At 38.4% G+C, this 18,352-nt stretch overlaps 1 protein-coding gene across 1 annotated transcript; it reads right to left on the reverse strand.

The window, feature by feature from the left end:
- Positions 1-663: 663 nt before the first annotated feature.
- Positions 664-9,825, reverse strand: LOC108716159 (G-protein coupled receptor family C group 6 member A). The gene is made up of 6 exons (XM_041562976.1): positions 9,405-9,825; positions 7,992-8,289; positions 6,492-7,349; positions 4,869-5,081; positions 3,614-3,731; positions 664-2,188 (listed from the first exon to the last, which is right to left on the reverse strand). The coding sequence occupies exons 1-6, from the start codon at positions 9,584-9,586 to the stop codon at positions 1,203-1,205; spliced, it is 2,655 nt and encodes an 884-aa protein (XP_041418910.1). The 5' UTR covers positions 9,587-9,825; the 3' UTR covers positions 664-1,202.
- Positions 9,826-18,352: the final 8,527 nt, after the last annotated feature.

An 18,352-nucleotide genomic window follows, 5' to 3' on the forward strand; every position in this document is an offset into this window, starting at 1 on the left:
GCAGCTTTTTATTTGTTAATCATTCAGTCAACATGAACTTTTTGTCTATATATATATATATATATATATATATATATATATATATATATATATATATATATATATGGCTTATTCTTTTAGATAACATAACCCAAATAATAATAATGTGCTCTCAGCACTTCCCCCCCCTTGTTTCTTTTATTATGTTTTCTTTTTTTTGGGGTGGTTGGGAAGGTTGATTCCTCTCAATTCCCTTCACTGTCATACTTTTGCCTTTATCATACTTAAAGTTGATTTCCAGGAATACTGCCCCATTAAGAAAAATAATATACTTTTAATTATGTATATGGTTTATTTCCTCAAACCTCTTTCTATTCTTGGTTGCACTTCAAATCTTAATTATAGTTTTCTCTCCCTATGACTGTATGTTGTGCAATGCTATCTTAATCTGCAACACTCTCCCTAGTCTTTCTAGAGGCAGATGTCTGTCATTAGAAAGAGGACTTGAAAGTGCATGGAAGGTCACAGTTCCCTTTTTTGTTTTTGCATCATTTGAAGTACTAAAGTGATAACCTGGAATAACAGGCACCACAGTCCCTCAGCTCTTTAGGACCAGAACCTCTTTTCAGTCACAAAACAAAACTTTTTAAAGGATTTATAAACACAGTTTTTATTAAAAACAAAGTAATCACACTTTTATTAATATAATAAAAAATACTTTTAGGAATTAGGAGACACCGGCAATATGATAAGCAACCAGTAATTAGGGTAATTTTGATCTTAGATTTATTTTTAAATATTTTTTGCTGCAAATACAAAGGCATACATTGCCTGTTGGCTTGAAGAACCAGCAGTATATATTGGGCCCACCGTCGGCAACAGACCTCAGCTTTTTCCCTCGGCCCTTAACAGAAAGACCTGCTGTACTGCACATGTGCTGATCAAGGAGGTGCTCAATGGAATTATGGGAGACAATGTTGTGTTAGCAGCAACACAGATTTACTGCATGAAAATACCCAACATACGCAAATAAATATACTGATGGCATATATTTTAAATAGTTCAGTGAGATGCAGTTTGTAAATGTATTCAAGGGTCTTCTGCACTGAGCCAAAATGTCAAAATCCAAGGGGGGATTTTAATTCCATGTTACCTTTACCATTCATTGCCCACATTTCCCAAGTATAATGTATTGTAGAAAATATTGCAATGTTCCCCAGTCATTAAAAACTCCTGCACCTTTTCCTCAGTATAGAATTGGAAGGTGAAGAATGAATTACTTTATTTTGGGGAAATGAGACTTCTGGTTTCTTAATCCAAAATGCACGGATGCTGTTCAGGTACCTTTCTGTGTTATTGGTGTTTCTTTTGAACAGTACAATATATGATACAGGCAAAAGGTGGCAGAAGATTACTCCATAAACAGATGCCAGAATAGCAAAAACTTGTACTGCAGAGACATACATACCACTGGTATTCATATAGATAGGGATAAATGCAATCCATACAAACATGTATGTGAGCATGCTGAAGGTGATACATCGGGCCTCATTGTATTTCTCAGGCAACTTTCTTCCTTTGTAGGCTAATATGAAGCATATAAAAGCAAGCAGTCCAATGTATCCCAGCATGATGCCAAAAGCCCCATAGGAACCTTCATTGCACTGCAGAAGTAGGAGCTTAGGCACTGAGTAGAGTTCACTTAAATAAGGACTTTTTACAATCTGCCACGTTAAACAAATGCAAATCTGAAGGAAAGTCGATACACAAATAATTATTATTGGGTGGAAAAGCACAATTTTACGACCTCTTTTACCCGATTCAAAGGCTAAAAGAATCCGTAAAGATTTTATTAAGATGCCAGAAACGCACAGGGTAAAACTGATACCGTAAAACGGTTGTCTGATTTGGCAGAAAATATTACTTGGCTGACCAATGAAAAAGATAATGCTCATCAAGCTCAATAACAAGGAAGAAAGCAATAGATATGAATAGTTGCCCCCAGCTGCTTTAACTGCTGGAGTATCTCTGTTCTTTATAAACAAAATTGCTATTAATAACACAGTAAGAATACCAATGGCTGCAAAAACAGTAAATGCTACAGCATATGGGTTTTTCCATTCTAAATATTGTATTGTCCTGTTTGTACAGTGAGAACTTCCATACTCTGACCACTGGTAGAAAGGGCACTTTGAACATTCCGTCATGTCTGAAAAAAAGCAAGTATTGTACATATTACTTTCACGTAGGATGGTAGTTCCTTGGAGTGTTTACATCGCCTTTAAAGTGATATAGATACCCATGAAACCCTGGTGTCTTAAAGGAGAAATGAGGCTTAACTAAAGAAGTAGCTATACTGTACATGTTGTGTAAAGCTAGAAATAGAGGTCTACAGGAAACCTACCCACACAGACCAGTACCTGCTGTTTGACTCCCACCATCCACTAGATCACAAACTGGGGGTCATCAAAACTCTACATCACAGAGCAGACAAGATCCCCACCAGCACAGAGGCTAAGTTGAAAGAGAAGAAACAACTCAGAGGGGCCCTGAAGACATTAGGGTACCCAGATTGAGCATTTGTGAAAACCGGTGGAAAAAGAAGCAATAACACCAAGACTACAGGTGAAGGTGGAAAACAGGACAGGAAAAAGAACTTGGTCCTCCCATATGTAGCTGGGGTGTCGGAAAAACGTAGAAGGATTTTTAATAAGCACCACATCCCTATCTGCTTTAAACCCAGCAACACACTGAGGCAGCAACTTGTTCATCCAAAGGACCCAACCCCAAAGCACAAGAAGAGTAACATTGTGTATGCAGTGCAGTGCAGTGAGGAATGCTCTGATTTGTATGTGGGGGAAACCAAACAACAGTTACATCAGCGTATGACGCAGCACAGAAGAGCCAGCTCCTCTGGTCAGAACTCCTCTGTGTACCTACATCTAAAAGAAAAAGGACACACGTCTGAAGACTGCCAAATTCAGATTATAGACCGGGAGAATGACTGGTTTAAAAGAGGTGTTAAAGAAGCCATATATGTGAAAACCAAGTCTGAATAGAGGCGGGGGTGCAATATCTTTTGTCTGCCACATACAATGCTGTTTTGGCACCTCTCCCTGGAAGGTTTAATAACACATCAAAGATCCAATCTTGCTAATAGAATCAACACCTAACTAAATGACATCATTGTGGATTATGATAAACAGATTATGCTGATTGGAGCAATATTCCAAAGGATATACAGGTATATTCTCAAAGGAAGATTTACAAATTATTCTGAATTGAGAAAACCAGTTGTATGACCGGTAAAACGCCTTCAAGGAAAAAAAACTGTTTATTTGACTTATTTCTATAGATAAACCATAACCTGGATGAATGAGAATCTTCACAAACATTTATGGTGGTCCTTGAACAAATGATGAAGAGGAGCCTGAACCCAAAAAGTTAAAATATGTGTCATAGGGTAAAACAGGAGTATGATGTTAGAGAATACCATCCCAAAAGGTACTTTAGAGGCTTAATTACACTTTCTCAAGATGATGTACAGTTAGTAAAAGAAAGTGTTGATAACATAGGGTGTGAGATCATATTATGGTAGAATTTAATTACAAGTTCTAATCTTTTGAAAGCTTACCAGATTTAGAAGTGTAGTATCCTTCAGCACACTCTATGCACTTATAACAGCAGGTAATGTCCGAATGTTTTTTGAAAAAGCCAGGCATGCATGTTTTTGAGCAATTTGAAAATGGCACCTGTACAAACAAAAGTATACATTATATGATACTGTTCACTCTGTAGTCAAATCTTCCACAAAAAAAGTTTTTTTAATGCTGGATTATACAAACCTTGTTTTAGAATTACTTCATATGTAAAGTCTCTAGTGTAGATTTTAAGCACTGGGTCTAACCTACTGGTAGGAGTATTTTCCATAAAGAATGGGATAGGACAGCCATTTAGGTAATCCTAATCTTTACTGATATTCAGTTATTAGACCAATAACATATTTTGCACTTTATTTTCATTGCCCCTTGAGAGACAGAGGGAGAGAGAGAGAGAGAGAGAGAGAGAGAGAGAGAGAGAGAGAGAGAGAGAGAGAAAGAGAGAGTGACAGAGAAGAGAGAATAAAACACAGAAGGTTGGGTGTCCCTGGTAAGGTTTGAAAGCTGTAAAAGAAGCAAAACCTTGCCTAGAAATAAATAATTTTATTGGAGTTGATACACTACATTCCTATGAAGAAATGATGATAGCTATATTGTTTATATAGAAAACATGGTATGATCCAAAGACAAGGATTTAAATATAGCTAGGCCCAACTAACCAACCACATGTTAAGAGACAAGGAGTATAATACAGGGATGCAGACCTACAGTATATCAGATTTATACTCAGAACCTAAGAAATATGGATGTTAACTACATAAAGCAATATAGTGATCTCCCTCATTCAGGCTATAATAATGTGCAGTACTGAGAGTAACACCAGGCCACCAAAGTTATAGTAATGCCTTTATATTGCCTTTATAAAATATTACTGGGGTAGTGCAACACCAACGACGGCTGCAATGGATGTCTACCACTAGAACTTGTATTGCATACTAATTGATCGCTGATTGTTAAACTGCTTTATAATTACATTGTTGTCATTATTTGAAATTGAGCAATACAAGGTCTAATAAATATGATAAGTTTGATCTGAGAACCCAGTGACACATATTAAAATGTTTTACCTAAAACAAATAAATTCATATAATCCAGAAAGAGCTGTGTCTCTTGGGGAAAGGAGTTTATATTTGCATGCTTTCATCATTTTTTCTATTGGTATGTAAAACATGCATTCTAGAAGAAACATAGTAATGAAACAAACATTAAAAGTCTGATTTTACATTGTACCTTGTTGTCATTTGTATGCCATAAAATATCATTTCTCTCTATCTTTACTTTGCCTGCAGTAGTATTATATGCCCCAATGGTAAGGAATTCAATGGTGTTGTTAGTAGGTTTCCAGTAAATGATATCGTAGTCTGTTAGCACATCACCAGAGCTATCAAAGTTGAACTTCTCCTCATTAAAATAAAATTGCCCCATTTTTAGCTCATCGAGTAACTGTAAAATAAAAAATAATAGTATTGTTAACAAGGCTTTGGAACACTTGTTTTAACAAATCATTCAAAGAAATTACTGCCCTAATTTAAAGTCATAAAGGAGATATATATAGGCAAAGGACACAAAAAAACAGCAACCAAGTGCAACAAAAGTGCAAGACTTTTAAAATTCAGCACCATTAGTTAAATCTCATATTCTGTGCAGTGTTGCATACAAAAGAGACTGGAGTTGGGCCAGCACAAACTGGGGGAGCACTGGAGAGCCATGTGGCTCTCTATGGCAGGATTATGTCACAAGCAGCAGCAGTCGCTGGAGTTGAAGTTCCTTCTTGAGGCAGCTCACAGTGGAACATTATCCAAACACAATGAACAATATGGGGTATTGTCATTTTAATTATATTCTTTCCTCAAAATAGACATGGTAAAGATCTTTTAAAAGTAGGGGGTCTATTATATTGTATCTGATAGATGTTTAGTCAACAAATTATTGCAGACTAATTTCAAGTAATTGTATAGTTTAATGGAGCATCTCCACTTTTCATCAGCTTTGGCTAAATACCTATTTTATTATTTCAAAAGCTCTACAACATATCCCATGTCATGCAACCCTTTTCAAACTTTTTTACCAGGAAACATAAAATATACAGCCGACAGCTAGCTCTGTATACAGCAGGTAAGCCATTATGCTGTATTAGAAGATTTGCCTGGTATGTATGGGATATTGCTGCCATGATGGCTCTATATTTATCACATGTAGTTAAGTTTATAGCAAATTCTTCCTTTGTTCTACTTATTTAAATGTCTAAAACACTGGCCATGGAAGGTGACTTGCATTGTGTAGACAAGGAAACCCCTTGGCACATGTATGGGATGGAGTCAATGCAATCCATCTGCTTTAGTAAAACAGACAAGCAATCTTGATCTAAACAATAAGGCTAAAGTGCTAAAAAATGGACAGTGAACCCCTTAATTTTACATACACTTTTTACACATTTTACACCATTTTTCTGTGGACACCAATTTATACATCATGTTTTTCTAGATTTTACTGTAAAAGTCTGTGCTGATATTCCCAAAATTAGCAGTTTGTCCTCTGCGAATGTTAATTTTAGTAAAATTAAGAGGTTTAAAATACTGTTTAATCTAAACCAGATGCATATTTTGCCATTGTTCTGTAGTCAAGTCCAATTAGTCTGCACCTCATACAATCCCACACAAATCACTTATTGCTTTAGGTTGTGAATCTAACTGTCAGAGAGGTGTTGCACATCCCCCCTCCATATTGTAACATTAATGCTGCACTGATAAACCCTTGTCATTAACAGCAAATACTGTATTTCAAGGTAAAATGGATTCTTGTAATTATGTCCTTTAAGTGCTTGAATAATAAGTTACATTTATTTTCCATTACCTGACTTGGTGACAGATTCAAGTCAATTTCGCATTTGCCCTTTTTACACAAAATGTTTCTGAGAGCTTGAGCTATGGCATTTATGGCAAGAGTTGTACTGTATTCTGCTCTCCATTCAGCAATTTGTAGTAAATAATCATCATTTGCTGACAAAATGTCCTCCACTTTACATGCCAATGGAGATTTCTTCTCTATGGAATCAGTGAGAGCACAATATTTTGACGATGAATTAATACATTCCAAATACTTTATGTAATTCTCTGTGCACCCAAATCGTAAGTTCTTATACTCTGCAATAAACGTATTCATTTCTCCATTTTTTGATGTTTTGAGATTTTTCAGATAGTCTGCAAAGCCAGGGATGTTGCCTCCTTTGAAATTAACTCCAAGTATAGTTCCAACTCTTTTAATTTCTTCAGCACTTAAAACTTCAGTTGATGTTGCCCAGATGTCACTTGCGATCCACGTCTTCGTTATATTCCTTCTGAGGCATTCTTTGAAAAGCTTAGAAACAATCTGAGTTTTTATGATAACAATAACAACTTCTGTGGAGCAGTTGATGAACTCATTCATGATGTTGTTTAACGAATCTGCCAAATCTGGGTGATCAACAGATGTAGGTATTATTTTGGTGAAAGCAATGCATATTCCTTCTTGTTTAAAGAAAATATTCAAATGTTCAACAGCAGAGCGCTCATAATCATCATCTGATGAAATGATGCCAACCCAGTTCCATCCAAATGTAGCTACTAGCTTGGCTAAAGCCAGTGTTTGGTGATTATCATTAGGGATGGTGCGTAGAAAAGAAGGGAACTTGAATTTATCACTGAGAACCACAGCAGACGATGAAGGACTTATCTATGAGGATAAAACATATATGTTAGTGTTAAGGGTCAGATACATTTTTGTGCATGGTCTTTATTGTCAGATGTGGACTGTTTAGATGTTATCAGTCATTTGTACAATGTGTCAAGGGTTACATATATATTGCTAACTGGTCTATATTGATCCATGAGGAAGCAAACTATTCTTATAGTTGTCAAATTATATTCTCAAGTGGAAGCAAATAATAGACATGAAGGAAGAGTTTCGTTTCCTAGTAGAAGATACCAATCATAACACCTGTATTGAATAATGAATGCATCTGGAAAAGAATTACTGAGATAGTGTATATGGAGTATATGGAGTATATACACATGCCTGGAAGTGATCCTTTGGAGGCTGATCATAACCTTGACATTGCTGGGATTTGTAGTCCAGCAATATTTAGATAATGTATGGTTAAGCAGTGAGAACCCGTCTCCTCATGTCAGATAATAATGAGATGACTGGATTGAATGTAGTATGGTTGATTCTTCTTGGAGAACCCTCATTATAGAGCACTAGGGTTATAGCTGGGAGATATTTAGGGAAGGTTTATACCCTTTGCTTTGTTTCCGCTTAATGCTTTGTTATAATTTTTTTTTTTAATAGATGTCATTTGTTGGGCTGCTGTTTTACCTGTGGTATTAAATGGATGTTGAGAATCCTGGAAATTGCAATGGACATTTCTGAGTACTCTTCTCCAACTACAGCTTTGATGGTAGGTATAATTTCTGCGTGGCTGCAGTTTGTAGAATTGTTCACAGCAACAGTCTCTGGTATAAGGTGCATTATGGATTGCACTGCTTTCAGCGCACTGGAACATGAATCATAAATTTCATAGCCCAGGGTAATTCCTGATAATAATGTGGAATTGTTTATTTTTTCTATTGAATATATCATGGACATGGCATCAATCATATGCCGCAGACGTAACCTACAATTGAAACGAAAAAAAGTTTTATTAAATGAACACATATACAGTAACAGGTTGTTTGTATAAAGGACAATATTTTCACTACGTACAGTAGTACAGCTACAGATCTGGATTGGTTGTTATGGGTGACTACTTATAACAACCAGCCCAGAAATGTAGCTGTAACTTTTAGCTATTTTCAAGCATAACCTCAGTTTAAGGGCCACTTAGAGTTGCCACTAGGCCTCTATTCTACCAGCCTATCATTGGCCAGACCCTTTATAACAAAATACACCAGCTATGTAATTGTCTTTCCCCCTATAGTCCAATCCCTTTGTCTCTGCTCCCTGCCACCCCACCTGAGAACCCCAACCTATTGACGTTATCACCCAGTAATAGCTGAAAAGTTGGCAACCCTAGGTCTCTAACCAGATGAAAAAACAGCTCCTACATAATTAAATATTGTTTAACATTTTTTTAGGTATTTGTCACCTTAAAAGAGAAACAAACCCTTAATAAAAAAAACCCTACCTCCCTACCCTACATAGACCCCCCTCCCTCCCAGCCTAGCGGCTACCCCGGGCAAATGCCCCTAACTCTTTACTTACCCCTCCGTGCAGATTCTGTCCAGTGGAGTTTACGGGAGCCATCTTCTTCTCTTCGGTAATCTTTGGAATGAGACTGGCGTAGTGTCGCATGCACAGTTGGAGCAATTTTCTTTTTCATGACAACTGCGCATGCATCGGAACTCACAGGAATTGCCGAAGCACCGGTCTCATTCTGAAGATTACCGAAGCGGCTGAAGATGTTGCCGTGAACTCCATTGGACAGAATCTGCATGGAAGGGTAAGTAAAGAGTCTGTTACAATCTGTTACAATCTGTTACATTTTATGGGTGGCCCAGATAGTATTTTCATAAGCAGTCCAGAAAGAGACAGGATAAGACTTATACTGCACATCCAGACTGTTGAAAATAAATAATGGAGGCAAAAAAAAATACCTTGACTGAGATTATATATATATATATATATATATATATATATATATATATATATATATATACTGTATATATTAAATGTTATTGTAAAAATTAACTTCCCCTTTCATTTATACATATTATATGTTAAGCAACTCACCCGGCACATTGGAAGTCCTCTGAAAAAGTATTCTCAGATTGCCTGGAAATGCCATCATGAATAGGAAAGATCCCTCCAATCATAATGTCCCCTTGTTGTCGAGCTACTGCATTTTTCATTGTATCACAAGAGAAGGAGAATCTCCAAAGGGACAAAAACGCAAAGACCAGATTCCAAAGCATTATTTGTTATAAGTATTGAATCTTATTTTTACCATCAGAAAATGTTCAAATATGCTGTGCAGTAGTGCTGTGTGTAAGCTTCATATCTAGGTCATCTGGGAATGCCTAACCATAGGACTGACACATTCCTGACTAATTACAGGCTTTGCGTGATATTCTACATAAATCAAGAGGAAATTATTTGAAGGGAGAGTACCATGAACATAACTAGAATTAAATGTCACATTCAATACTCTGAGATCCACCCTGTGTTTCATAAGCACTGGCAGGCATTCATCTGTTAAGATACAATATTGGCATCTCCTTAGATACTTCTTAGCTACACTATCTGGAACATCTGGAAAACCTATATTAAATGCCTGCATAAAGCAAGTGTTACGTTCAGGGTTCTGTACTTTGCATATTGCTACAGATACACTATCAAAGGTACAACCAATGCAGGTGCTGTAAAAAGGCTTTAGATGTGTTGTTCCTCGATGGAAGTCATTTGGCGCCATGGCGTCAGCATTTATAGCGCTTGAACCTACTCATAGTAAATGAGTGTTAAATTATTAAGTGGGCACAATGATGCTGCATTGTGGGTAAAATAACATGGCCCTTGTGGTAAGTAAATGACCCATAAAGTTGTCAAAAAAGTAGGAGACAGTATGAATCAAATGAAAAGTCAGTTATAGAACTTTTTAAACATGGATTTTTTGCAATAATAATTGGTCAAAGTCAGCAGCCCTTTCCAGTTAAAATTTGCAATCCCTTTAATAGTTAAGACCATATTTTATTTTTAAATTTAGAAATTAGGCAGAAATATAGATAGATTTTCGGGGAGCGTGGCCGCATGGAGTTCTGATAGGGCGCATTAGTTCCGCGCTCCGTATAGGGAATCATTATCCTGCACATAACCTGCTTATATCTGCATGAGTTCTGGAACCAACGGTAACAGCAAACCCCCGTGATCGTGGGTTGAGGCACTGATGGTGCGGAGAAGCCGCCGAAGATACTCTTTGAGCTCTCCTCCCTCCCCGCGCACCATGAAAAAACAAAATGGCGCAGAGCCCCAGGTACTGCGTTCCAGCCAGGAGGAGTTGTCGGACTTGGCAATGCTGCGGCTGTGAAGTTGGCACGCTTCTCCAGAGGCCCTCTACCCCAGCGCACTAAAGGAGGTATGTCCTCTGTATTACCTGGACCCTCATCTCATATGACAGCTGACTCAGATCAGGCTATACCCTCTGTACAAATGCCCCCTCAGCCACCCTCAGAACCCACTCTGGCTGAAAACAAGGCAGATGACGTAGAAAACTGCCCACGTCGAAACAACATCAGGATACTGGGTCTCCCTGAAAGGGCGGAAGGGTCAGATGCAGAAAAATTTGTGGAACAATGGTTAACTAGCACGTTTAACCAAACAACCTTCTCCACAGCTTTCACAGTGGAAAGAACTCACAGAGTTCCGGGCAGACTCCCTCCACCGGGGCTCCCCCGCGTCCATTAATAGCACGCCTTCTCAATTATAGAGACAGAGATGCAGCGCTTGGGGCAGCGCAGAAAGCAGGGGGACTGCAATTTGAAAATCAGAGGATTTCAATATACCCTGACTTTTCTACAGAGGTACGCAAACAAAGAGCAGAATTTACGGCTGCCAAGCAACAGCTGCGACAATGTCAAATCCCTTAAGCCATGATGTTTCTGGCGAGGCTTTGAGTAACAGAAAACGGGATGGCTTACTTCTTCTCTACACTGGAGGAATCTATTGGCTGGTTGGAGGAAAGACCTAGACAATCACCAAAAAGAGTCTAGTCGAGTTTGCCCTGTTGGCAGGTTCTGGAACCGCACAGTTCTTCACTTGGGACTAATACATCTGGGGACGAGCATGAAGTTAACTGTGAAAGATCTTCATAATACAGATCTACAAGCTGAGGCTGTTGATCAGGTAATAAGCTTGCCCCTATCACAAAGCAGGACAGTATATTTTAATAAATCCCCCCTGTTACGGAAGCGGCAGGAATATGAACAATGAGTGGGACTAAGTGTGGACACTAACCCCGATCACAGATTTTTGTGTTAGTATGGGAGTAAACTCACTCCAAATGGTTATGGTGTGGCTGGGGAGGGTGTGGGAATGGGTTAATGTTGAGAGTTTTGTTTTGAGTTACTATGGTGTCATGTTGTATCAAAGTACCACAGTAATATCTAATCAAGAATCAATTAACATAGAGGTGGTACATACTGACTTAAAGACAAAATCTAATTTTAACTCATTAGGACATAGGGGTCCATTTGTTGAGAGATTCTATGACCTAGTAATTAGTGATTTAAAATCATTAGACAGAGATCTGCAAAAGAAACGGATTAAAGACAAAAAACAAAATCTATCCAAATTGGAACAACAGGCCCTAGAATCTATAACGACAAATCAGGACATAGTAGTGAGAAATTCTGATAAAGGGGGTTCGATTGTTGTGTTAGATAGAGAATATTATGAGAATGACATCTTATAGATTGTTACAATATGGCAAGAGTATGGGTATATTAAATGATAATGAAGTGGGATATATCCAGGTTGAATACCCGAGAACACCTGTTTTCCACACGTTCCCCAAAGTGCATAAGAACCCTACACAACCCAAGGGTAGACCAATAGTGGCTGGGATTATGTGGACAAACTCATACAGCCATTAGTGTTACAGTTACCTTCCTATCTTAGAGATAGTGGCGATTCCATAAATAAACTGAGTAATATTGACTGGAGACCGAACTGTCTGTGGGTGACAATGGATGTCACGGCCTTATATTCTTCCATTAAACATACTGATGGGCTACATGCGTTGCAATATTGGCTGAGAGAAAGTAAATTATACAGTCAGGAACAAAATCAATTTATTATAGAGGCTGTTGAATATTTATTGAATCACAATTATTTTATGTTTAATGGGAAATATTATTTACAGAAGTGTGGGACAGCGATGGGGGCGCGATTTGCGCCCTCATACGCAAATTTGTTCATGGGGTGGTTTGAAAAATTTCATATTCAGGAAACGCCCTTATTTAATAATGTTAAAAATTGTGATCTGATACTAGTATGGGAAGGCACGGAGGCACAATTGGAACTGTTTGTCAGTCAGTGTAATGTAAACGATAAAAATATTCAGTTTACATATAGATATGATTGCAATACTATCGACTTCCTGGATATTCAGTTTATATCAATGGACAATCAAATCTATACTGATATATATAGGAAGCCGATTAGTAGAAACTCACTTTTACAGAGACACAGCAGTCACCCCGAACCATTGCTATGTGGTATACCGACCGAATCTGTTCCACATGGACGGCATTCAATCACAGAGCAATGGATTTATGGGACAGATTGATAAAGAGGGGTTATGAAACCAGCAACATTAAAAAGGCATATGATAAAGCGGTCTTAAGTAATAGAAGTGAATTGCTAATCCAATCTGGAAGTAAAAATAGAAATAAAAGAAAATATAATAATAGAGACAACAAAAAAATAAGATTTATTACTGGATTTAGCTCGGAGGCAAAAGAAGTAGAATATATAATCAAAAAAACATTGGAGAATATTAAGATCGGATCCAATATTGTTCAGTCTAAACTTGGGGAGACCTCAGTTTGTTTATAGAAGAGGTTTTAATCTGAGGGATAGAATGTCACCTAGTATGTTGCCTGAGAAAAAAGAGAATAGAAATTGGTTACGCTTTGTTGGGACATATAAATGAGGTGCAAATGTTTGCAAATGTTGTCAATTTATTAAAGCATCTAAGGATATACTAAGTACCAACACAGGAAAAATATATAAATGCAATACATATACCAACTGCCGTACCACTAACGTGATATATTTAGCCACATGCAGATGCGGCATACAATATGTGGGTAAAACCACTAGAAGGTTAAAAGATAGAGTCCTTGAACACTTAGCCTGCATAAATAGAAAAGATATATCCTCAGCCATATCAGCACACATAATTGACAAACACAGTGCTAATGAAAAATTTGTTTCTTTTCAGGCAATTGAGAATGTGAAATTGGGGAAAAGGAAAGGAGACATTAATAGACTGTTGTCCAAGAAAGAGATTAAATGGATACTTTTGCTGGAAACAATAACACCAAAAGGGCTAAATAAGGAATGTCACATCAAATCTGTTATAGACTGAATCAAAATGGAAAAAGGGCTAAAAGAAACAATTTTTCTAGAAATTTATAAAAATAAGTAAATACATGAGCAATAGTACATGAGTGCAAATATTAAAAATCAAAAACGAAAATAGAAATAATAAACGAATAATGAGAAAATAATAATAAAAACTTCTGTAGAATATGATTAATTTACTCTGCATGTAGTTCCCAAATAATGCAATATCCCAATTATCGTTGTTACCATCACTATTAACATTATTAATATAGGATTGTTGTGTTTACGCGAATCATTGAGTCATCAGCCAGAGCAGTGTCTATTCTTTTATATATAAATTTTTTATATATAAATATATTAAGTATATATTGGAAACAAAGAATATATATACATTAATTGATATTGTGTGTTTTTAGAGTTTTATTAGAGAAGCATGAATATACAAAATCAATTGGTTTAATATATTGGCAAAACATTTTTTAAGTATTTATGCATATGCACATATATATGTCACATGAATTTCCGATTCAACACCAATAATAAGTAACATGATATTTTGTGAGACACTTGGTATTAATTATTTATTCATTTATTTATTTATTTATTTATCACAAGGGATTGATGAACTGAATGAATGTACATATACATATATTTTTAATTGCTATGCAAATGTTTTAATTGACACGTATCACCTAATCTATTTAAACTAAGTCACATGTGTGTAACATTGAACTCTGAGGAAGTGCCACACGGGCACGAAACGCGTTAGTTTCTGCACATACCCACTGCCATGTACCTCGCACTGTGTGTTTGATTAAAGCCACGATTTTCAAAAGCGATTCTGCATGATATTTGGATCAGCGCCGGATAGCGGGTTTCTTCTTGGTACTAGTATACCGGACGGAAGTGGCCGGGTCCAGCGAGAGCAGCGATCCACATGGGGAGATCGCATGACTGTTGGTGAGCTCCGCTAAACTTCTACATCCTGAATATTTGTTTGTCATGTTGTATACAAATGTTATTGGGTCTGTTAAGAGAGTAGGGCTTCTCCCACAACACTATCCCTCCAGGTCTGAGTGAATTTCCCCAGCAGCGTTAAGATGGCTTCAACTAGCATAATGTCATCGAATGTGAGAGGTCTGGGGGATGCGATAAAACGCAGGTTAGTTTTTGACTTTATCGTAGGTATAGACCCCAGACCTAGAAACTCACCTAGTGGGTGCAAAAACATTAGCACTTAAAAAACCCTGGACTAGTTCAATGTATCACTCCCCTTACTCCAGCTACTCCAGAGGGGTATCTATGCTATTAGCAAAATCATGTCCATTTACAGTTGAAATGGTAATCTCAGACAATAATGGTAGATATGTTTTTCTGTATGGTAACTTCATGGGCAAAAGACTTACTATTGGTAATATCTATGCCCCTCCCCCTCCTATGGAAATAATAGGTAAGGCACTGAGTCTACCTGTAGCACCCCTTCTCCTGGTGGGGGACTTTAATGTGGTTGTTAATGCTGATTAACAACCTCCTAGGTCATCTACAGCAATCTTTAATAAGTGGGTGGCTACATTCAATCTAATACATCTTTGGAGAGTGCGTAACTCTGGGGTAAAGCAGTTCACGTGCTACTCTCCCGGGCACAACAATATGTCCAGAATTGACTTGGCAAAGGGATGTGGAAATGAGGTGAGGTATCTCTGATCACTCCCCCTTGCTGCTTACCATGACATATTTGCTGTCCCCAGCAGATAGATCCATACTGGGCCCAGGGGCGATCCTGGCCCCTCTGCCGCCTGAGGCAGCAGCAGTTGCTACTGCCCCCCCCTCCCCTGGAAATTCGCTCTTAAAGTACCAGGAGCAGCATTTTTGCTGCCCCTGGTACCTAGTGGGGCGCTGCCGCCTGAGGCCTCAACTCGCCTCATTGGCGAAGCACCCCTGACTGGGCCAAACACACTCAACTTAATGAGACTATTGATAATAGTATTAAAAATTTCATGGCTGAGAATGGCGAGGAAAGCTCTCCCTACAACAAGTGGGACACTTTTAAGGCTTTTATTAGGGGGGAGTTCATTAGTAATATTAAAGCCCTCACAAAAGCCTCGCAAGTAGATTTATCTGTAAAAACTCACAATTCTCAGCAGACAGAAGCAGCTTATATTGTACACCCCACGGAACAAACGCACCAACATTGGCAGGACAGCCAATGGGCGCTAAAATTGGCTCAAATTGAACTCACAAAGAAGCAAATACTTTTTCAAAGGTCTGTTTTCAAACTGCTAGCAATATTAGCAAAGGAAAATGCACCTAGTATGGCCATTCCAACAGTTAGATTAGCAAATGAAGTAATTGTTTCTACCCCTGCAGAGATAAACCAGAGATTTACAGAATTTTACTCAGATTACTAAAATTTATACAGCTCTAAATTGACTGTCTCACCTGGCGAACTACAGGAATACCTGAGTAGACTTGGGAAATCACCAAATCAGAAGTAGAAAAGGCTAAAGCGTCATTCCCAGCAGGGGAAACCCCAGACACAACATGTTAAGTTGATAGAACCTATGCTGACAAAACTATACAACGGGGTACTGAAGGGGTTACCTTTGCCATCATCCATGAGGGAAATGCTAATAATTCTGATTTTAAAATCCAGAAAGGATCCACTAGAATGCACTTCATACAGACCCATTGCACTTATTAAGGTGGATGCCAAAATATTGGTAAAAGTTTTGGCAATACGCTTGGCACCGCTACTTTCTACCATTACTCCCTGGACCAAACAGGCTTTATGCCTGGACGCACCACAGATATTAACCTCAGAAGGCTGTTTACTAATATTTCCATAAAACACGATAACCAGGGAAGCAGGGTGATAGCCTCTTTGGATAACGAAAAGGCCTTCGACTCTGTGGACTGGGAGTACCTGTGGGCCACGCTGGTTAGAGTGGGTATACCTCCATCATATATTAACTGGGTACAGGCACTTTATCATTCCCTGGTAGCTAAATTAAGACGAACACTAAACTATCACACCCCTTCTCGATCCACAGAGGCACCAGGCAGGGTTGCCCTCTGTCCCCCTTGTTATTTGCAATTGCCATGGAGCCCATGGCTTGCTGTATCAGAGCCTCATGGTCAATAGGAGGGTTAAAGTTAGGTGATCTAAATGAGGTTATCTCAATGTATTCAGGCGATACCCTCCTTTTTCTACCTAACCCACATCAGGCCTTGGGAAAAGCGCTGGAGGTTATCAATACTCATACAAGGTATTCTGGCCTGAAAATTAATTGGTCCAAATCGGTACTTTTCCCCTTAGATGCTATCCAACCGAACACTCCTCATCAAACTTTTGGTCTTAAATCGGTAGACACCTTTAAATACCTAGGTATCTGGATACATGCGGATCTAACCAAATATACTGAACTCAATATTCTTCCCCAACTGAAATTTACGGAGGCAAAAAAGGAAGCGTGGGCCAATTTACCACGTTCCCTGATAGGGAGGATAAATTTAGTTAAGATGTTGGTACTGCCAAAACTAACTTACATTTTCAGGCAATCCCCGATAGTAATCCGCAACCAGATATTTTCCAGACTTAAGACTCTTCCGATTGCACTGTACTGGAATGGGGCCTGCCCCAAACTTGCCCTTGACACTTTACAGTTACCTGTTCAAAAAGGGGGTCTAGCAGCCCCATACCTCCTTTTATACTATCTGGCAGCACAAATGGTGATCGTAAGGAACTGGGCTACCTCAGATCAAATTAATGAAGCTACTATTCTAGAGGCAAAGCTTGTGGGATCCTTTGAAGGTCTGAGGAATCTCCCATATAGAGGACGCACTCAGGTGGCTAATTGTTCCCCATTGATGGAAGCCACAGTTACAATTTGGCAGTCCACATTACGGTATTACCCTGAGCTACAAAATCACTGCTCTGGATTTACCCCATTGTGGTGTAATCCGCTCCTAAAACATTTAATGAGTATCCCCGACCCTCATATATGGGCACGGTATAATATAAAATATATAGCGGACGTCATTACAGATGGTAAGCTATTGGGTTTCCAGGAACTGAAACAAAAATATGCACTCCCGAACGTAATGTTATTTAGGTACCTGCAACTTAGACATTGCCATCCAGTCTCAATTTAGATGTGAGTCCTTAGATATCATACCAAACAGCTTAGAGGAAGGGGTGCACAGACAAGAGCTACGTAAAGCATTGTCACATTTTTATGTGGTAGAGGATGTGTCTCCAAGGAGGGCACACCAAACCCTGTTGTCTGTACTATGTATGTATGCCAAAAAACTGATTGCAATGAACTGGAAAGCAAGGCAGGGACCTACAGTGCAGATGTGGGAACAATTGGTAGAGAAGTATATTCCGCTCTACAAGCTCACCTACATGAGACGGGTTGCCCAGAGAAATTTAATAAAGTATGGGGCTTATGGACAGATGAAGACCCGGATATTGATCCACCTGTCTGTATTTGATACATCAAGTATGATTAATGGGGGGCCCCTAACCCATCCAATACAGTAACAGAAACTGGGTAGGCTAGTCGGCTCATGTTAAAAAAAGAAATATAGATAGATTTTCACTATAGCCCCTGAGT

Source organism: Xenopus laevis, chromosome 5L (assembly GCF_017654675.1).
Source record: "Xenopus laevis strain J_2021 chromosome 5L, Xenopus_laevis_v10.1, whole genome shotgun sequence".
In the NCBI taxonomy this organism is placed as follows: Eukaryota; Metazoa; Chordata; class Amphibia; order Anura; family Pipidae; genus Xenopus; species Xenopus laevis.